Source organism: Eurytemora carolleeae, unplaced genomic scaffold (assembly GCF_000591075.1).
Source record: "Eurytemora carolleeae unplaced genomic scaffold, Eaff_2.0 scaffold11, whole genome shotgun sequence".
In the NCBI taxonomy this organism is placed as follows: Eukaryota; Metazoa; Arthropoda; class Copepoda; order Calanoida; family Temoridae; genus Eurytemora; species Eurytemora carolleeae.
The window spans coordinates 641,054-662,577 of NW_019396030.1; the positions used below are offsets into that span (position 1 = coordinate 641,054).

A 21,524-nucleotide genomic window follows, 5' to 3' on the forward strand; every position below is an offset into this window, starting at 1 on the left:
TGTGGATGGAAATTTAAACCCCCGAGGGATTCACTGAAAGGAACACTTAATGTAAAATTTGAGAAAAAAAATCCTGTTATATAGGGAAAATTAAGCAGAAATGATATCTCTATCCATTCATTTGATAACTTAAACTTTCCGTTTCCAAATCACTTGATACATACTGTTGATCAGTTTTTATTTCTGGATTGGTTATTTTTGGAACTTTCTTTTTATCACTTATTATTGTTTGCAACAGAAGCTTATGATATCTATTTTTATTTTTGTTTTTACTAAGCCTTTCTGTGATAACATGGTTATTGGTTATTTAACCATGAACTTCTCTATATTTCAAGAGGTTTCTGTTCATAAATTCTATGATTACCCATCATGAGATTCCCAAACTAGTCCCAAAGGTATACAAGATATTTAATCATGATTCTTAATCTTAAATTAATTTCATTTTTTAACTTCAAAATCTTCATTTCTTGAGTGTAAAGGTTTGTATGAATCGTATGACTATCATGATACTAACGAGTGTTAACTTTTTGTTTGGTCTTAAACAGAACACCAAATCAGTAAGCAAAGAATCTGATAATCATTTTGAGCCCATTTTCTCTAATGTGACATATCAAGTAAACATTTTCAAGATGAAAACATCGTGTTTAAACTTATTTCTGATACCATTATTTATATTCATTTATTAAGAAGTGGTAAAATAGCTAAATCTAACAAAGACATCCAATAGGATTTTCCTCGTTATAAATTAAGGTTCGTGTAAAATCCAAACAAGATTTACTGCAGTGGTACCCAGAAATAAGATGAAGACTATTAGACTCTAGTTTTTAAAGCATCTGGTAAACCCATTTGCTTTATATCAACATCAACTGTAAATGTTGTCTTCCTGTTTCACAATTTTATTGATCTTACTACACCTACACCCTTGCAGACTTAATCCGTAACACTTCTGAACTTATCATTCAACGTTTTCTAAGGTTGGGTTAAAGGCAATACCAAGCAGAAAATGGAGCTTCTTAGGCTCAGTTGATACAAATTTAATTTTACCCTGGCTAATAAAATTTTAAGATCTCACCAAGATGTAAAGGATGTCACACAATACATGACAGAAGCAATAAAAAGTTTGAATTTATTAGTGACATTCAGTCGAAAACCTATTTTCACATGTTTGATTCTTGAATAAATAACCACAAAAATCTCCTAGTCCTGGCCTTTCCAAAATGTGGTCTGCCTTTTTTGAGCTGTCAATATTACCAGAGATATTGAGAATTTCGATCAGATTTCAAATTCTAAAATAAGGTTTACGAATAAATGTCGAAAATCATTTAAAGGATCAAACAACTTTCAATTCGCCTTGCTTCTGTTATGTTTCGTTGGACACCTTGTATGTTCTAGTAAAGAATTAGTTTCCCTCTAGTGAACTTCATAGTCCACATGCATCAACTATTATTCTCTCACATATCCATAAATAAATCACATTAAATTCTATATCCGTATTCATTTAATTTATTCTACCATCAGTCCCCTTCTTATCTTCCTAATTCTCTTTTCAAACCATAAATATAGAGCATCGATATTCTCTACTAATCCTCTATTTGATATTTGAATTCACAATTATATCATAAATTTTCTTTTAACAGTATAAATGAAAAATTATGTAAACAGAATTTTTTATTCCGAATCAAGAAAACATTTCTTTCATTTCCCTTTTGCCCTTTCTTACATAAATACAATTAGAGTTTAGTACAGTAAATATAAAAAAAAACATTTATTCGGTTAATTTCTAGATATTCTAGATTGTTTAATATTCACTACATGTAAAGAAAATACCATTGCTAGAAGGATATAACTTTATCATTATTGTTTAAGCAAGGTTTTGATAGGTTTTGAGTCGCTCTAACCAAACTTTCCAGAGTTGAGAGACAAGTTCAGGATTAATTCTGTGGAGAACTGCAGGGTATCCCGAGTTATAAATTACTATCACGACTCCTTCTTGTATTCGTCCAATCCTAAGGTATTCAGGGTCTGCGTTAAGGGCTCCTAAAAAAGGATTAGTAATTTTTAAGTATATGATGAGCAGACACATGTTCCCGCTCCAGATAAAGCCAAAGCAGAAACGTTCTAAAATTAACGGAATGAGTTTCTAGCCGGTGAGTCATCAGCTGGAATCCACTTTTAAAATCCCTTTGCGTCCGCAAAAATGTGTCTAAATTTTACAAACAAATTTTAAAATAGACAAGTGAAATATATGTAATCTGAGCTGAAAACTTTAGAATGGTGGATATCGAGATTAATGCGTGATCCTCTCTTTTTCTTAATATCGAGACTAACCTAATCTTGTACTTGTATCCTGAAAAGTGTATAAAATTCAACCAATAAGAGTCGCGTATATGAAGCCGATAAATTTGAAATTTTGCGCACCATTTAAGATTATATACAGAAACGGTAGGAACTCTCTAATTTAAAAAACCCGGTTTTTGATTTTTCTCTACTGTATCCAAGAAAGAACGTTTTAAGAAGAAAATAAAAAGTGTGTCCATTGTTCAGATTAAGTAATCAGGATTAAGGATATCTCATTCTAAAGTTCTCAGCTCTTGGATTTAAAAAATAAGGAAGATTAGCTTTCTATCTTGAATTCAACACATCAAAATTTATATGAAAAACATTAGTTTATCATACCTAGGTAAGCTACAACTTGCAATGGACTGTCGTACAAGGATTCAATACTTGGTTTTGCTTTCTCACTCGTCTTCCAATCTATCAGACAAACAGTATTGCCAATGCGTGCAACACAATCAATTATTCCTGAAAATATTGACCATTTCGTTTAAAGTTTCGAGCGGAACTTTCTAGTTTGTTTTTATATGAAATGTGAAAAAATGTTACCACAGTATTTCAGATCCGGATGAAATGTAGCCGACTCTAGAACCTTGACATCGCTAATAGTTTTCAGGAGTGGAGAAATGGAGGAAATGTGTCTCAGTGTAACATCATCTTGGATGAAACTAGTGTCTGTAGACCTTCTATAAAGAAAATATTTTTCTATCCAGGAGTGAATTGCTTTGCCCCTGGAGAACGTTGCCTGTTTATGTTGGTTGAATCCGTCCTGGCCTAGTTTAAGGACCATTTTTTGCTCCCAGATTTCCAAAACTCGACGATTTTCTTCGCTCATAGTTTCCCGAAGAATTCTGCTCACGCTAGGATAGGCCCTATCCTCCTGTCTCTGGAAGGGTATTTGTAGGATATGTTCGGATGGGTTCTCCGGAGTATCCTTCATGGTGCGCTTCTTAACATCATTTGAAGTCAGGTTCAACTCTGCTGAAGATGAGGTTAATGTTAGTTGTTCAGGTAGGGATGTGACTTTGACTGTTGACAGCCAGAAATCTCTACTCTCATCTGATTGTGACAAACATATAGGGGGTAATTTAGATTTACGCTTCAGTGATTTTGAGCGAAGGAGAGGCCCAAATTGCAGCTGTGATATTTGATTGTGTGATTTCTGAGGTATCCTTTTGGTTTTGACTTCAGAGAATTTAGAAGATGTCTGTCGGTTTAGTTCAAATACTGGAAACTTATTCTTTCTCAGACTGCAACGAAACATCTCGTGATGTCTAACTGTCAGAGATGAGAGTAAAATATGAAGAGAACAGTTCTTCTCCGGCTACAATATCACGTAGTGCCACTGAAAAATATTACCTCTCAATTATATTCCAATTCATAATTGCTCAACTAAGTGGTAAATTAACTTAAAAAACTAATACTAAAAGGTATATAGTAACCAGGACTAAATTATAGAAGAAAAAAGTAGCCTAGAGAGTGAAATAAATACTATACATATACATACCAGAATCTGGTTGGTTAAATTAACCTATACAGAATTTTAGTATGTAGTTTAACTAGTGTCATTAGTTACATTTGAATACCTAAAGCAATTATTCGAAGCTCTCTTTCTCCGTCCAGGGATATACTGTCAAAGTTAATATTTGGGATGAATTTGCGAAGCTGAAGAGGAAAGGTCGAGGGCAGGTTTAACTCCAAATATGCAACGTTTGCCGGAAACTGCTTGCTTTCGTTATTCACAAACTAAAATCCAAAAATTAATTAAAAAGCACGAAAATTAATTTAAAAAGTAATTTTTTAAAATTTATTAGTCGACAGTTTCTGACACGTATTAATGATAAAATAATTTCCTGTCCAACGTTGAGAGGATTCACAGGACGTGGAGTAAGCCAGCTTGTGTCACACACTCTAATTAAACCAATCTGAAAGATCAATTTTGAAAAAAAATTTCAAAAGTAGCCCCAGTTAAAATTACATAAATTTAGTTCTCATAATTTCATTTCTAATAAATACTTGTTTATTTCTCATCAGTTACACTTATCATAAATCTCTGTATTCTCAAGTTTGTATCCCTGATAAAACTCTCTTGATGCTCATAAATTACACAACTCATAAGTTTCAATTCTCAGTCAAAGTTCTCATAAGGTCCACTCTTATAGACAAATAAGATACATTTCTTATACTTTTTTTGCGCCATTTTCTCGATGTTTACATTTTTCATAATCTTTTTAACCATCGAAACCAGCAAATATTGTGGAGAGTTACTTGTGTGAATGGTGGGAAATCGACATCCTAGTAGAAATACGACCTTTATATCCACTTCTTGAACACAGCCAGTATTTGGTTGAAGTACTGGAGGCGTTTCTGTAATATATAAAACCATTTACATCCACAAGTTTAGATTTTCCCTTGGGAAATTTAATTTGTTTTGTCTATAAGAAATAAAACTTATGATAAGTGAATCCAATGAAAGTTATGACTTTTAATAATGAAACTTATCGTATATAACTAAGCGTAACCTATGACAAATGTGACTATGAGAAGTGAAACTTATGAGAATCGAATTATGTGAAGTGAAACTATGACTAAAGTAACTAAGCACATTTTTGAACACCCACTTCGTTCCCAAAACTGATGTTTATGTAAAAATGTTTAATCTTCATATGTCATCTGAAATTATCTTTAAAACTAAATATTTTCCCGCAAAAAATAATAAGAAAAATTAGCTAGGGAAGTTTTATAGCGATCTGAATTAAAAGATTTGTATTAGTTTTTATTGTAAGGAAATTCAATACTGAAAATATAAATAACAGCGAAAACTTTAATTTTGTTATTGAAAAATTTCAAAACCAAAAATTTGCCCTCTATTCATATTTTTTTGAGTAAAAACATGTTTTGAGCTAGCATATAGATTAGAAACAAACTGCTATTTTTTTAAATTTTAATTTTGCGCTTTGTAATTCAAACATTCAACACAGTTTACCAGAAAACTTTAATAAATCCCGTGAAAGAAATTTAATTTAAAAAATACCTGATCTCTGCCTGCACACGATCTAAACAAAAGAAATTAGAATAAGTTTTAAATGTCAAAAAAATTGGTAACATTTTCCAGAATATCACTCCATCCGCAAAATCTATTGGAAAATGTAAACGACACCCATTTAAAATTTATTTAATAAAATAACTTAAAAATGGGCCTTATCCGAATCGTCAATTTGTCTACTTGACCTGTAAATAGATCTTGAAATAGATTTATCCTTCCCATCCACTAAAACTCCATCAGCACACCGGAATAGGAACTGGTTCCGAATAGATTGAATAAGAATGGGTTGGTAAGGTTGGTATACAACTCCGGGGTAAAGACAAACTATGCTTCCTGAAAATTTAACAACAAATAACTACTGAATATTTAAGGTTTTGATGAATTATGATTATTTAATCAATTCATAATCATAAGCAATAGTCAATTTGGAATGAATCTAAAATCTAAAAGTGATGAATGTGCGTTTTTATAAGAATATCTTTAAAATGATCTTTTGAGTAAAAAGAACATTGAATTAAACAAACATACGAGGTGTGATGAATAAGTCTTGATAAAACTTTTTTTAGGGCTACTTCTAGAAGTCTCAGCTCTACATTTTTCTACTTATTTTCACTATATATGTTAATGGGGTTAAGAGAGAAAACATAAATATTTTATGGATTCATGTCTGGGCGGGAAAAGACCACTAAGACTCCCCAATATGGTCGAAAAATATGAAAATAGTTCAACCCTTATTAGCAGGGCTTCTTGAAGTATATTTCTGAGATAGTTTGAAATGTGCTTTTACATTGTAAACAAATGCAAAGCAAGATATGACAATGACAAAGTTCTGCGCTAAATTAGTCCCGAAGTCTCTGACTTAACATAGAACCAAGGGGATGACAATGATTATAGTCTCAAATGTAAATCAAAACCAGAAAAATTCTCAAAAGCCCTTCATACATTCAATTAAATCTCAATTTTCTTTAGATCGCTCTGAAAGGGTCTAAAACACACTATGACAGATCAAGTTTAAGACCATTCTGAAAAGTTTCTTGCTGTGACAATGAAGCTGGTTTTCTATCGGGAGAACGCTCCTTATATATCCGGCATAGGTGTGGTGAACTTTCCAAAAAAAACTTATCGATCACAAGCTGTATATATGAACAGAATTCTCTCAAGAATCAAAATGAGAACTCTTCCAGGTTAAAAAGGGGAATTGTTATCCATTTTTCAGTCCTCGCCAGTAAACTGGATTTGAATGTACTATAATTGAACAAGCATTGTTTGTGAAACTGTAAGGGGAGTACACGTTCAGGATAACCTTTCAGTGGCACAATGTTCCCTTTATTCCTTAAACTTTTTTTCAAAATAACCAACCAAGTCTCTTATTTCAAATATACATTATACAATTGTAAGTAGTAAATATTGTATGTAAAATAAAGTAGGTTAAAAAGAAGTAATATTTTTTTTAAAAAGAGAAACGGATATTTGAATATAATGCCTTTTTAAATCACGGCCTTTAAAAAAGGAGTACTTTCCTAAAGTAATCAACGAATTACACAGTAATTGCACATTAAATCTAAGGCTTTAGGCACAGAAAATAATAAAATAATTATTTAAAACTCTAACATTTATCCCTTATGTTTTAATCTTCAAAATGTGTTTTTGCAATTACTTTCATACAGCTGAATAATTGATGATACAATGCATTAACATTTCAAAAAGAAAAAAGAAAAAACGGGGTTTTCTGCAACTGTGATAATGATAAAAATACATAAAATAAACAAGGTATATTTTAGTAGATAATCATCTGTAATCAGTGGACAAATTTTCATCGTCTTTCTTTCATTTTTTTTCGAACTAAATTTCATAATTTGTAGCTAGTTTTTTTTTTAAATATTGCCTAAACATTAAATTAGAAAAATTTCAGTTATAACAATTAATCATAATAAAAAATTTGAATTATTTAAGAATTAGGACAAAATTAATTCATGTAGTTTTTGATTAATAATGTAATTAATAATTTCCAAATAAGAAATTAATGAGTCACCTCTAGAAGCTGCTCCTTTTAGAATTAACACACCTTTTCCTGCTCCAGGGATTAAACTTTTGCTACGAACAATCGAAAATCCAAGAGATTGGAGTAAAACCTTTTGGTTTCTCACATAAAGATCCTCGTAAAGGGATAAATCATCTCTGAGAGACGTATACTGATGGAAAGATTGTAAACAGCTCTGCAGAGACCTGAGCAGATCTACCTCCGGAACCAGTTCATTTTTTTTTATAACTTTACTGGTCTTTTCATTGATATTTAGAGCAATCCAGGGAACAAACCGATACTTATAGATATTCCAAGATTCTCTAACCCAGGGTATGAAGCCATTCATAGTTCATTTTAAACTCTAAAACATTATACATCGTTTACATCGTCAAATTCGTCATCACTGCTCCCCATTGCTGCGTAGAACGACATCGCAACCTGTTCTGCATAGAGCTTGCGATCAGCCGGTGACAGGTTAGAAGACTTCTCCTTCATACTCGCCAATTGAGCAAACAGGCTTTCAAATGAATCCATATTTGCTTCTAAGTTAGGCTTCGGTTTCTCATCCTCAGCACCTGCAAAAGAAACATATTTAAAACAGTCTTTAAACCAATATTTCATGAAAATATCGAGCTCAGTGTTTACAAGATACATAATTTCTACGATCCTGGTGCTATTGTGATATGTTGATGTATCAACGATTAGCTCACAATTTTTAAGTTAATAAATACTCATATCAATAGTTTTTATATATATATACTATACAGTACAATTCTATACAATTTCTACAGAGTAAGAATGATTGTGGATTTAATCTGAATGAAGAGAAAATTATTACTCTGCACTATGCTGACGATTTTTGCCTGATAACAACAGATCTGAGAAAACATCAAAAAATTCAAAATGAAATAAAATCCAAGATTGAAAGTATGGGAATGAGATTAAAACCAGCAAAATGTAGATCATTTTCCATCAGATCAGGTGTACCTAGCAGAATAAACTTTACTATTGGTGAAACTGAAATTCCAAATATATTTCAAGAAGAGCAAAAATTCCTTGGCAAACTTCTATTTCCTACTGGTANCATGCTAAAAGTCTTGTATTGCACCTTTTTGGCAAACCCTGTCAATTTTAAAATGCGATATCCAGAGAAAAGAGTATTAGTTTGTAAACTTTTATATTGTTTAATGTAATTTTGCTTTAGACAAATATAAATGATAAATATATATACTATACAGTACAATAAAACGAATAATCTTCTCCGTTTAATTGCCATTAACAAAAATAATTGAACAAATCTTGCCGTAACAAACTCTTCTTCTCTATCTACATTTAAATAAAAGTAAATTTGGTATTTGGCTCTAGATGGCATAAAAACATTGTGACGTCATTTCTCTTAGGGAAGTAGAAAAAAGTTTCCTTCCCAAGGTCTCAAGTTTCATAAAAAATAAAGGTATATTTGACAAGGGAATAAAATACTGTTTTATACCAGATTCTAAGCAGATTAAGATATGTTTTGAATCTAACAAGGAGCTTAAAATTTCAAATTCTTATAATTCAAATTTTAAATAACTTGAAACCTGTACCAGATTTAGAGTTCTCGATCAACTCCATGTTACTCCAAGTGTGAGATTTAAGAGCTTCCAGGATTCTATCTTTTCCAACCTTATCTTCTATCTCTCCGCATTCATCAATCTCCTCGTCACACTCTATCAGTTCAAACTGGTTGTTTAAACACCAGGACAATATTCCAGTTCGAGATATTTCATGTTCCTGTTCTACTTCTTCTCTCGTGGAATCTATGATACACAAACATACAGGAGGTGAAAACTCTTTCATTTTCTCCCAAACCTTTTCAGCTTTCGCAAAACTTTCCTTTGTTCCCTCACAATATAGGAGAAGGGCTTCGGTTCTATTGAATTTCTCCGAATCTTCAGTCTCCCAGTGTTCCGAGTAATGAAAATGATTCAAATGAATATCAGCATTGAAGTACTTGGTTTGAATTTTAAACGGGATTGTATTCTGTTGCTCGGGCGACTGTTCTGGGTGCAAAATAAGGTCCAAAATCCATGAAGAAGGAGCAGAGGTAAGATTTATCAAACTGCAGTGAGGGATAGTATTCATCTTTATCTCTGAAATATTATTAAGGATTAAAGATATTGCATTTGCAATAAATAAATTTAAAAATAAATTATCACAATCTTGAGATGCAATTAAGACTAATCTATCTAGTGAATTTTCATTTAAAAAAAAGTTACGTGCTGGACATGAAAAATTAATACAAAAAAAGCAAAATCTCAAGCTGGTGCTTTGCTGATAAATAGTAAGATCTAGAGCTCATGCTTTGCTGAGAAGTAGTAAGAAATGAAAACTTTTTCTTTAGCTAGGGTGGTGTAGTTTCGGATCTATAGTTCGTCATGAGTAGAAGATGGATTATGGCAAGCTGCCGGGGTTACAAAGTGCATCTCATACTCGCATCTACAAAGAGATAATTAGATACCGAAACATAAAGAGCAAGTCTGTTAAAAATAACCTAATAACCTGTAGTCTGAACCCTACCATCTGTATTCTAAACACTATGATCTACATTCTATAGCAAGTATGTCTTATTTGTAAATAAAACCTAATAATATGTATTCTGAACCCTGTAATCTATGTTTTAAATTCCGAAATCTGTATACTTAACCATATAATCACTTTTTGTAAAATTGTGTTATCTGTATTCTATTCTAAACCCAATCATCTGTATTCTAAACCCCGTATTCTGCGTTCTAAACCCTGCAATGTGTACTTTCGTCTCTATTTGTGTGTGTTAAATTGTTAATCAGTATTTTTTAATATGACCTGTTTGGTTCTGAGACCGCAGTAAGTTGATTCTCGGTCCCACAATGAAGAATAATAGTTGCTGAACGCTGAGGTCCGTTCCAACACTGTGCTCCGCCAGTAAACTTCATCTTAGAGTAAAATTCATATTTTTACATCAGATTTTTGTGCTTAATATTCAATTTATTTGTATAAAGTTTAACTCGTTTAAATTGTTAATTTTTAAGTTAAATGTATTTAAAACCCCAAATGACCTGAGTGTATCTATTCTCTTGAGAACCCAACCACTCTCCCCAGCTCCCAAGACGCGTTTCTCCTCCTCCGTTTTTGCTCCGCTGAGAGGCGGAGTCAAAAGGACACATTTTGTAAACGTATTCGTTATCTGTGTATTCAAAACATTGACCAGAGAGAACTACAAACTCGTTTTCATAACCTGAAACAAACCAAAATAAATATCATAAGAGAAAAATGTCAATTTATCAGAGAATAAAAATTTATAAAAATCATGAATAAAAACTTACCAAAGTCCTTCTCCATCACTTCCTTAATATTTTTAATATCTCTGTCAATATCGTTGAGTTGTCTCTCAACATCTTGGTATTTCTTTCTGATCTCTTCAGCTGCAGCTATTAGTCCTCGTGTTTTCTCATCGTATTTATCCTCCACCTATTTGGTATCAACGTTAAATTATTCATACACAATAGTTAGCAAAAATAAATATGAGGGGGGTAGGGGGTAAACTATATTTTATATATATTGTATATCCCCACCGAGTGATTTTTTTTTTGTTTTGGGAGAGAAATTTTAGAAATTCATACAGAGTTACACACAAAGAATGAGACTTTTACGTTACCGAAACTCTTGAAATATGGCAATCTGAAAGTTAAATTTAAACTGTTTTCTTAAATAAAATACCTCAATTTTTAGATATTCTTAGACTTTCTTATACTTCAATGATAAACTATTTAAGATTTGGCACTTGGCAAAAAAAAGAAGACAAAACTACAGCTCCAGGGAGTCATTAATGTAAACGATTACGTAGTCGCTTCATCCCTTGTAAATAAATATCTCTACATCTGTTAGTACATAAGGTTTGTAGTACCTGAGGTTTGTGCGTAGATGAGTCAGCAGGGGGAGAATCTGATATATCATAATCTACGTCATCTTTGTCATCCTCATCATCATCATATTCATCTTCTCCTGCTTCAATACCCTAGGATCATAAATATAAATCATTATAATTGTAACAATTAATTTTGTAAACATTCGTAGTATCTGATATATTTAAATCTATAATGTTTAATGTTACCTCTTCTTCTTTCGCTTGATTTGCTCTCCATGGATCGTAGACCTGGGGATCTTCAGGGGTAGGGACGGAAACACTTTCTGTATCATCAGAACTTTCCGTGTTGGAAGCAGATTCGGGTTCGGAGTTTTGCTGCTCCAGGTCCAGATAAGGTTTAAGGAGGGTAAAGCCTGTGGTTTTGAAAATTTCCAGATCAAACTGTTCGTGACCAGCTAGGAAGAAATTGACCTCGTCTTCGCTAACCTCCCCATCCTTGATTTAAAATTTTAAATAAATAAAATAGTTTAAAGATAAATAGCTCTTTTCTTTAAACAGTCACCTTATTAGTATCCAGCCCTGTCCTTGTCTGAAGCTCCACCCTGGAGATATATCCGTCCTTATCTAAATCCAGAGCAAGGAAGTACTGTTCTGCTTCCTCGTCCTTCTTTTTTTTATCTTCTTCTTCCTGAACACAAACAAATATGCAATAATCTCTTAAATTATATATTTTTTATTTTAAGTCTTGATTATTTTTTAATCTTTTGAGAATTTTAATTCTTGTGGTGGGCTTTGCTTCTTAAAATGAATAATGAATCTAATTTTAAGATATTGCTTAGCAAGTTGTTTGTGTCTAAATTCAATCAAACCTTCTTTTTGTTTTCTTCTTCCTCCAATTGTCTGTAAAAGTCTAGAGCTTCTTTTTCCGGAGCCTCGGCAGCCTCCTTCTCTAACCTGACCGCCTCCTTTTGTGATTCAAGTTGAAGTTTCATCATCTCCTTGTCTAAATTAAGTAAACACTAGAAATCAGGAACTTTACGTCCTCCTCTTACTGCCGGCTTCTATAGACAAATTTGGCTTTTAAGAGAAAAAAACAAACGGCTAAACTGATTTAAGTTTTACAGTTACGTCGTAAAAAGATTACTACATGAAAAGCAACATTAAAACGCTAACTGTTATTAGAACAGGGTCCCAAATTACTATTTAAGCCTATTATGTATCAGCTTTGTCCTGTCTGCATTTCCAACGATTGACCTGTGCGGTAGTATAAAGAAGTTTAAATAGTTCTAATAAATTTATGTGGGCCAAAGTGGACGCTTGAACAATGATGGACACCGGACAACATTTTTCATCTTAAAATAAACTGAGAAATATAACCTGCCACCTTTCCAGCCCTTTCATCCTGCAATACTTTTCCTTCATTGATCATATCCTGCTTTATTCTGAACCCTTGAAGAGCAATCTTGGCCTGGGCCTCAGCTTCCTCGCGAGCAGCACGCCCCAGCTCAAGGCAGGTATCCTACATCATATGTTTAAATCATTTTGCAGAAAGCATAGAAAAAATTCTGATCGCATTTTTTGATTGGCGGAAAATTGAAAATATTATTTTCCCAACAATTTTTTAAAATTTAACTAGGATGATAAGTTTACACAAATTTCTCTTTATAATTTTTAGGGAAATCTATTATGCAATGTGTAATGACCTCAATAGGGGGTTAGAAACACAAAACTAGTTTTGATATTTCTAATGTACCCAATATTAATTTGGGCCCATATATGACGTTATGTAAACTGTAAAGTAAATTTTCCTACAGTAACATTTCGGGTAGGTTATACATTTTCGCAAAGTACACTTTGTTGTAGGTAACATTTCGTATGGCAATATTTTCTGTAAATAAGATCGGGTGTAGGTGAATTTCTTACAGGAAACACTTTGGGTAATTCTTGGTAAAATCCCAAGTTATTCTGCAGACCAGAGTCAGATTCCTTTTATTTATCCTGGATTTAAGATGGAGTGTTTATGAATTTATCTGGTATCTGCTCTTCCATCATTTAGTCCTAATCAGAAAGACCCGGAATAAATTTATAATTGATCACACGACTTTACAATCTAATTTTACAAACATGATTGATGAAACGATTATCACAAAATACCAGGGGCGGATACAGGGGGGGGGGGGGCAGGACCTTCGCACCCCCTGAGATTTCAGAATAGCTCCTCAATAGCACTTAAGGGAAAGAAAACCTAAAGTTCAAAACAGGAAAAAATCTATCTTAAAAAAATTTGTTCCTAAATCAGGATGTTTTTGTTCTGAAATAAATCTAGCACCCCCCTCACTTAATCCTGTATCCGCCCCTGCAAAATACCCTTAGTCCTGTCATTACCAAAATGTGGTCTGCTTTATTTGAGCATTTAAAATCGCCAGATATATATATATATATATGTAAAATCGCCTGATTAACTGTCAATTAATTCCGGGTCTTCTGATTATGACTGTATAAGATAAAATTTCGGAATCTTTGCCAGGGTAAAATTGCAGTTTCTTCTTCCAGAGGGCCGTACAAGGATATGGAAATAAGTGAAGTTTTTTTTTGGCCACAAACTGAAAGGGGTGAGGTTCGCGCACTAGTTAAATTTATCACAACTGTCTCATGGACCCCGCATACTTCATCGAACCTACTCAATTATTACATCACCCTGGCCGATTTGAGTGTTGGCAGGTTTGCATGTTATGTCATTCGACGTAATGACCTCCGACAACTACTGTAATTTAATACCATCGGTCGGAATGCTGGGAGCAAGCAAGATGTTAATTCCTAGATTGCGATTTTGCAATTTTGGAACAATGGTTTAAGGTTTGAACCCCCGCCCACAGTACTGTAACTAATGACGTTACTCACTAAGCCACAGCGCTGAAGATGTAACTACAATGCTAAGCAGCCCTGGACTTATGTGAGAGAACTTTGGCGCAACCCCAATATTTGCTCAGGTCCAATTCGTCCAATAGCACACTTACCGCAAGTAGACTTAGTAAGTTTAATCAAAGACATGGATAAGAATGTCGCGATTTTCTTAAAAATATATCTCTACTTTTTTTAATGATTCTTTATGAAAAAGGTTAAACCTTGACTACATAGAATTTGTTAATAAATGTTACTTATCTACAGTGCACTATACGAAAACGTACTTTATATACATAACGTTACTGATCCTTTAATTCCTATAAATATAATCCTACCTCACAAGCAGAACCAGCTTCCCATTCATCAGATCCGTCACAGCAGTCACAGATACCGTCGTTTACACGTGAGGACGGGATCAATAAAGGATTGTGACCTTTATTATCACAATAAAACTTTCCATTAGGACATGCTGATGTTCCAGGCTCATCAGATCCATCCTGTGCAAATATTTAAAGCTCAGCACCTATTGCTTAATTCCTTGTCAAGTTTTATTAAAGAATACTTATTTAGAAGAAACGATAAAAAACTTAAAAAGCAACTGAGATTAGACCACTTATTTTTTTATTATTCAAATATAAGGGCAGAGCCCGATTCTTGTCAGACTCAAGTCCGTCCTAACAACAATAATATTTTGGTAATTTTTGTCTCATGTTATCTAGATAAGGACGTTCTCAGAGGAGACCTTCTCTGATCAAATGGGAAAGAATCGGACTCTAGAGTAAAATTATAAAGAATAAATGTAAATACTAAATATTTTACATCGCAATCACAGTAGTCGTCGTTCACTTGAATGAATGGGATGGTTCCGCTGCCGTCTAGACAAGAAAATTCGTCGGCCGGGTTGTAAAAGCTTGCAAGCTCAACCCTGACCCCTCGGGGGCGGATACTTTCCACCCCACTACAAATAAGCAAAAAGATTAGAAGTGGACACATTTTATCTGAAATTTTGAATACATTATTAAAGAAAAATCAAGAAGAAGTAGTGCAGAGAAAAACTTTTCGCCCCATTCTTAAAAGTAATTCAATCAATTATCTGTCGTTATCATAAAATTTGTGTATTGTAAATCTTTTAAAAGTTAGTTGATTGACTGATTAACGCTTATTTCTATGTGCAATGTGCATCTAAAGCGAGCCCCTTAAATGTAAAAATTGACAATCATAATCAAAGGCGTAACCCCCCTCGTACGCCCATGAATTCACAATATTAACGTTTTTGCAGTAGTGAACTACAAGAATACAGCTGATGTATGATTTGTGTGTGTAGAAAGTAGTGTTACCATACCATGAAGAAACTGTATTAACCAATCAGAATCTCTGTAGTCGCAAACAATCCAACCAATAAAGAAATCGTTATTTAATAAACTAAACAGTTAAACAAAATCAACCATAAGTTATATCCTTTCCTAAAATTTAGTTGAAAAATCTATTGATTCGAATTCTGTTCTAAATAAAGTATATACAAAATATATGTATCTTTTTATTTTTGACATATTCTCAAAAACAATATTCAAGTATTTAACGAAAAAAGAAATATTTTTCTCTCTTAAACCCCCCCCCCCTAATACGCTTGGAAATTGTCAACAGACAGGTGTACTGAGTGATCTAGGTGAATTTGATTTTGGTAAACCAATACCTGTAAATTAATAATTTGGTACATTAAGTGGCAAACGTGGCCAGGCGCGTCAATAAATAGAATGTTTTGTTTGTTTACCATGCATCTAGTTACAATTTAAGTTGAACGTATAAACATCCATTCGATCCTTCATAAGTAGACGTAGTTGTTTCTGAACATATGTTTCAAAAATCAATTGAATGTTCAAGTGTTTTACACACAAGGAATACAGGTGAAGGTTAGTTGTGTGTCTACTCTGTCTTAGTTAGACTCAACATCTATCGAATATGAATTGTACAATTTATAATGACGCCCAACTATTGAAGGGCGTGCCCTTCCTAGCTTCCATGAGAGTGGAAAAGGGATAAAAACAGGCAAATATTAGACAATAACCTGATATTTTCCAAATTTCTAAATTTTATCCTAATCCCCCTCAAAATTCTAGAAATTCACTTATTTTATTAGCAGATTTCTTGAAGAAAGAATGAAAGATACTGAGGTGTAGCAGTTTTTTCATTTCCAAGTAATTTCTTAGAGAACGATTTTTGGACCCCCCCCCCTCCTATTAATTTTGTACATGGATCTCTTATGTAACACATGGATATAAATGGTCATGTTGCCACAGCGTTCCCTATCTTGTTCTAGCCGTGACGCTCGGCCCCCTAGCCTGTCCTAGCCGCAGTTCTCGGCCCCTGCCTCAACGCTCGGCCCAGAAGTTGTCTTAACCTAACCAAAGCCAAAAATAAATAATAATTTCTGGGGAAAAAGTGGTCATGTACAAAATTGACAGGAGGGAGGTCTTGGATAGACCCCATTCCCTGATATAAGAATTTCAAATAATAGATAAATAAGTTTGTAGTTTAAAATTAAAGATAATGAGAGATAACGTTTTTTTCAGAGGGAAAATGGTAGAAAAGACATTAATTCAGAGATATGTCCAGATATTTATTGTAGTTTCTGTTTATTGGTAAGAAATTGTTGGATTCTAATATCAACTTTTTGCTCCAATATTAATTTCAAGATTAACATGATTTAGCTGTAACCTATCTAAATAATTTAGGTTTGTGTCGATAACCCTAGTTTTTGTAAATAAATCCCTGCTGAGCGGAGGAGAGAAATTAGATGCACCATTATTCGTTACCTGTTACCAGTGTATTGTTACAGTTGCAGCATGTTACGTTCTCAGGTAGACTTACAGGACTTCTTACCAAACCTTTAATGGATTCGTTAAACATTTTCTAGTTCCGATTTAGCTGCGACTTTCTCACCTAGCTAGCCTGGGAAATCGCTGGTAAATCACAGCTAGAAAATGTTTAAATTCGGATCTTTGAGTGGTTTAAAAATCCTCCTTAAAAATTATTAAGTCGGCTTAATTTGCACCTCTTCATTAATATATTTTAATAAGAATTTCCCCTCGAAATGGTTTTCAAAGATTGGGATGACAAATTTGACATCAACTTACAAAATTTGATCCCTATTTGACAATTTTTATATAAATTCCCCTTTTCAGCCAAAGAAAAAAAACATTCGAGAAAAAAAAATATTTTTAAAGAGGGGACTAAGATTTTCAACAAAATATAAACCCCTTTGGAATATGTGACAATTCATAAATAATTTCATTTTAACATTTTTTATGAAGTATTAAAAGCTGTCTATTTTCTCAATAGTTACAATTATTACTTTCTAGATTTCTTGCTCGCTTAATACCAGATAAAGTAGAATTTCCAGACCTTTCACTAGATATCAATATAATGAAGCAAGTAAGTATTTATTTTACAACATCACAAATAATTGAAAAAATATCCCAATATAAAATTTAAAACAAATTTACTTTAAGGTTTTGCCACTCTCTATTGTATTTGTTGGTATGATTACTTTCAACAATCTTTGTTTGAAGCATGTTGGAATATCCTTCTATTATATTGGCAGGTAGTATCTGATTGTAAGTTAATTTTAAAATTAGTAATAATCCATGCATGTCATTTGGCAGGAGAATAATATTTATTGCGCCGTGCGCTGTTAGGGCCAGGAAAAAATCACAACCTCGGGGTACAACCAGCCGGGGATATCTAGAGGAATTAATTTACGTAGATCTACACAAGATACGCATTAATGGTTGATCTCAAGATTCATCAAACAGAAGTTTTCACCTATGAACAAAGACTAAAACATGAAAAAGTCAGTAAATATATTCGTGTCAATTTGATGTTGCTCAGAGGCTAAATTGTGACAAAAAAGGTTGATAAAAATACAGTTAGATTATTCAAAGATGTATTGTACAATTACCATCTTAAAAATCGTTCGAAATACCTGATTTTTTTCATATTTTTATTTTGTTTTAGGAGTTTAACAACGGTATTTAATGTTCTCATGACCTTCTTTATCCTCGGACAGAAAACATCGTTAGCAGCTATTGCATGCTGTGGAGTCATTGTTGGTGGATTCTACCTCGGAGTTGATCAAGAGGATGCTGCAGGTCAAACCATGAAGAGCATTTATCACCTTTAGAATAAAAAAACAGTTATCAATACAAACCCCCTACAACACCAAACTTTCGCAATAGAAAAATTCCGAAATTCGATCGTAACAGCCCGATTATGTCCTGGGGACAAAAACATCTCTTTTAAACAGATTTTTAGGAGTTTACAGCACTAAAACTGACACACTTATTCATTTCCTAAGACCAATGATCTTAAGAAAATTAATATTGTTCGTATATTGAGTTATTTAAAAAAAATTTGAATTAATCAAATTAGTCAACCATGTCACTCTTGACTTCAAGACGTTTTCTGGTTTTAGACCAGTCAAATCCAACAGTGGTCTTCTTTCTTGAGCAATATCAAGTAGCCCCACCCCAATCAGAAATATGTATCCAAGTGAGGAAATAGGACTAGTCTGAAATTCAAAGAAATAACATAAAAAAATTGCAGTATTCCCCCTATGGGCTCCCCTTCACTCATACATATTTAACACATAGATGATCATACATGAGTGAAAGGGAGCTAAAAATGGTTGCATGGCTCAAACTTGGTCGTGTTGCTGGGATTATTTCGCTAAACTTAAACAATTGATTCATTAACGGTTAAACATTAAAATATCCGGGCTGAAAACCCATCTCTCAGTCAGGACTTGAAACTCTAGGCTGTAGAGTGGAGCCTAAAGCTTTCCCTAACACTCATGATTTGATTTGATTTGATGAAGAAGGCAGTTGATATTATTGTATTTGAAGAGTATTTATATATGATTATAGCCTATCATCACAACAACATTATTATTTTTCATTACAATAAAGTTTACCTATTGATTAAATAGTCTTATTGTAATGACTTTGTATGAAGATCAGTAGGTTTTAACTACTTTTAATTTTAAAAACCCAAAAAAATCCCCAAAAAAAATACAATAAAACCAACTGGGTCTTTTTGAAAAAAATGGGCTTTTTCCAACCATGAATAAAAGGCTGCTCAGAACATAAGTTTTGTGACTAGCACTAAATCTTTTATCTATTTTAGGATCCTTCTCCCTCTCCGGAACTCTTTACGGAATCCTCGCTTCACTTTTCGTTTCACTTTTCGCCATCTACACAAAGAAAGTTCTTCCTGTCGTTGATGTAAGACTTACTTGATCATATATATTTATCATCTACGGCAGACATAGTAATAAAATAAATTGTTTAGGGAAATATTTGGTCTCTAACCTTTTACAACAATGTGAATGCCTGTATCCTTTTCCTGCCTCTCATGCTTATCTTTGATGAATTTTCAGTTCTCGTTCAATTTGAGCACAAAACCAGTCTCCAGGTATCTAATCTAATATCTTTTGTAGTAATTTTCTTTAAAATCATTATTATACTAGACAAAAAGTACTTAAAATCGTAAGAACATTTCTTTATGTAGTTCTGGATAATGATGACAATCGGAGGAGTTTTTGGCTTTGCTATAGGATACGTCACTGGTTTACAGATTAAGGTAAAGGAATATTATCGGCGTAATTTTAAGTGATGTATTTGATCTGTATCCATCCTTATGCATGTACTTTTTTGGAAAATTTGTTTACCAATATGCTAGGTATGCTTAAATTTTAGGTTTTATATGCTGAACTGTGGAAAATGTATGATTTTTTATGTTAAAAGTATCAAAAGGGTTGTACAAATCTTCCAATTTATATCCAGTTTTATTCTTTTTTTTCTTTCCGATTTTGTCCTAGAACGCAAAAATATGGATTTCTAGATCAAAGGCTTTTAAGAAACTGACCGAGATTTATTCCATGCCAGATAAAAAGACTATATCTAATGTCAATGTATTCGTTTATATGATTTACTATTGTGTTCATCAACAGTCTTATTATCAAAACTATTTAAGGTTACCTCTCCTCTCACCCATAATATCTCGGGAACTGCTAAGGCTGCAGCACAAACTGTTCTTGCAACATACTGGTTCTCCGAGGTAGACAAATAATAACAATGTTTTATTTTCTTTGGGGGGGGGGGGTCATCATTGAGAATTAGCTAAAGTTTAAAACCATCTTTTAGATTAAATCCGCCTGGTGGTGGTTCAGCAACGCAGTGGTGCTCTTGGGTAGTGCTGCCTTTGCGCTTGTTCGACAAAAGGAGATGGCTATAGCGCAGGCACTCAAAACCAACTCTTCTAAGGTGGATTCCGAAATCCAGAATAAGGTTGCATGCTAGTTTAGTCATAAAAAAATATATAATTTGATACATATCAGGCAGTAAAATATACTGAATGATGTCAGTGCAGCAGAACAGTGAGAAATATTAAAAAATCCTAATAATCAAGTAATTGCAATTAGGGTTTCCAACGAAATGGGAAAATCGCATTTTTCGCAAAGATTTCAATAAAAAATCCGAACATTTTTGCTTTTTTCGTAAAATTTCGCATTTGTTGTTTCGCAAAAATTTCGTTTTTTTCGCGGAACAGATTAATGTGAAATTGTCGCATATCTTTCTTCAACGAATTTCCGCATAGTTTCCGTAAATTCGAGAAAAAAAAATCGCGAAAGTTTTCGTTAGCTGAAAACCAAAATTGCAATACAATATTTTACAATTAAATTTTTCATCGCAAAGAGCTGTTTTTAATTCCCCCTAATTTGTTTGGTAGCTAGATTTGGATTTGTTTCACTTTTTGAGGCAGATAGTATCAAAATAAAGATCTCTATTATTTTTTATCGCTATAATATACGTGGTCAAGCGGTTATAACATATTTTGCAATCCAAAGCATTAAACTAGATTTTCATGTTTTAGGTGTGATCTGTTGAGAACAATCTACCAAATCTTCACTGTGATACTTGTACATACATATTTGACGTTTGTGATTTTCACGATGAGTTGTTGAATAAAATGTTTTTAAATTTTTTTTAAAAATTATAATGTTCAATACTTCTTTCAATGCCGCACTAACAACCACCCAGGGAATAGAAATAAAGTGAAAGGAAATGGCGCCGGTCTGGCATGAGAAAGCCAGTGGCACTGCTTTGCAGACAAGTTCGGTAAACCTTACACACACTCTTTTGGTACAGACACACAACATGACTACAGTCAAGGAAATTGCAGAACAATGTCGTCAATTATAATTGAGCTTGAATAACAGGTAGTTTATTGTAAACTTCAATCAAATTTTATTCTTTGCATTTAAATTTGGCATA

At 33.1% G+C, this 21,524-nt stretch overlaps 5 protein-coding genes across 7 annotated transcripts; 1 reads left to right on the plus strand and 4 right to left on the minus strand.

The window, feature by feature from the left end:
* Positions 1-1,741: 1,741 nt before the first annotated feature.
* LOC111696089 (mitochondrial genome maintenance exonuclease 1-like) lies at positions 1,742-3,615 on the minus strand. The gene is made up of 3 exons (XM_023465625.1): positions 2,884-3,615; positions 2,677-2,802; positions 1,742-2,037 (listed from the first exon to the last, which is right to left on the minus strand). The coding sequence occupies exons 1-3, from the start codon at positions 3,596-3,598 to the stop codon at positions 1,862-1,864; spliced, it is 1,017 nt and encodes a 338-aa protein (XP_023321393.1). The 5' UTR covers positions 3,599-3,615; the 3' UTR covers positions 1,742-1,861.
* Positions 3,586-7,769, minus strand: LOC111696096 (SET domain-containing protein 9-like). Its single transcript, XM_023465636.1, has 6 exons — positions 7,413-7,769; positions 5,566-5,713; positions 5,369-5,390; positions 4,188-4,259; positions 3,921-4,080; positions 3,586-3,679 (listed from the first exon to the last, which is right to left on the minus strand). Exons 1-6 carry the CDS (start codon positions 7,747-7,749, stop codon positions 3,609-3,611), a joined length of 810 nt encoding a protein of 269 aa, XP_023321404.1. The 5' UTR covers positions 7,750-7,769; the 3' UTR covers positions 3,586-3,608.
* LOC111696104 (alpha- and gamma-adaptin-binding protein p34-like) lies at positions 7,764-9,548 on the minus strand. 2 transcript variants are annotated; one of them, XM_023465655.1, is made up of 2 exons: positions 8,990-9,548; positions 7,764-7,978 (listed from the first exon to the last, which is right to left on the minus strand). In XM_023465655.1, the coding sequence occupies exons 1-2, from the start codon at positions 9,525-9,527 to the stop codon at positions 7,773-7,775; spliced, it is 744 nt and encodes a 247-aa protein (XP_023321423.1). In that variant the 5' UTR covers positions 9,528-9,548; the 3' UTR covers positions 7,764-7,772. The 2 variants fall into 2 exon arrangements, with proteins under 2 accessions (XP_023321423.1, XP_023321416.1); XM_023465648.1 differs by having other exon boundaries at positions 8,984-9,548.
* LOC111696057 (glucosidase 2 subunit beta) lies at positions 9,537-15,207 on the minus strand. The gene is made up of 11 exons (XM_023465584.1): positions 15,013-15,207; positions 14,529-14,690; positions 12,667-12,808; positions 12,159-12,292; positions 11,852-11,977; positions 11,536-11,784; positions 11,329-11,439; positions 10,748-10,892; positions 10,481-10,659; positions 10,248-10,357; positions 9,537-9,881 (listed from the first exon to the last, which is right to left on the minus strand). Exons 1-11 carry the CDS (start codon positions 15,184-15,186, stop codon positions 9,809-9,811), a joined length of 1,605 nt encoding a protein of 534 aa, XP_023321352.1. The 5' UTR covers positions 15,187-15,207; the 3' UTR covers positions 9,537-9,808.
* A 1,534-nt stretch (positions 15,208-16,741) lies between these two features.
* LOC111696040 (GDP-fucose transporter 1) lies at positions 16,742-21,234 on the plus strand. Of its 2 annotated transcripts, none has more exons than XM_023465567.1 (11): positions 16,742-16,832; positions 16,926-17,051; positions 17,553-17,625; positions 17,703-17,794; positions 18,208-18,341; positions 19,375-19,472; positions 19,540-19,662; positions 19,759-19,830; positions 20,224-20,307; positions 20,394-20,537; positions 21,124-21,234. In XM_023465567.1, exons 1-11 carry the CDS (start codon positions 16,771-16,773, stop codon positions 21,127-21,129), a joined length of 1,014 nt encoding a protein of 337 aa, XP_023321335.1. In that variant the 5' UTR covers positions 16,742-16,770; the 3' UTR covers positions 21,130-21,234. The 2 variants fall into 2 exon arrangements, with proteins under 2 accessions (XP_023321335.1, XP_023321341.1); XM_023465573.1 differs by having other exon boundaries at positions 20,394-20,513.
* The last annotated feature ends 290 nt before the right edge of the window (positions 21,235-21,524 follow it).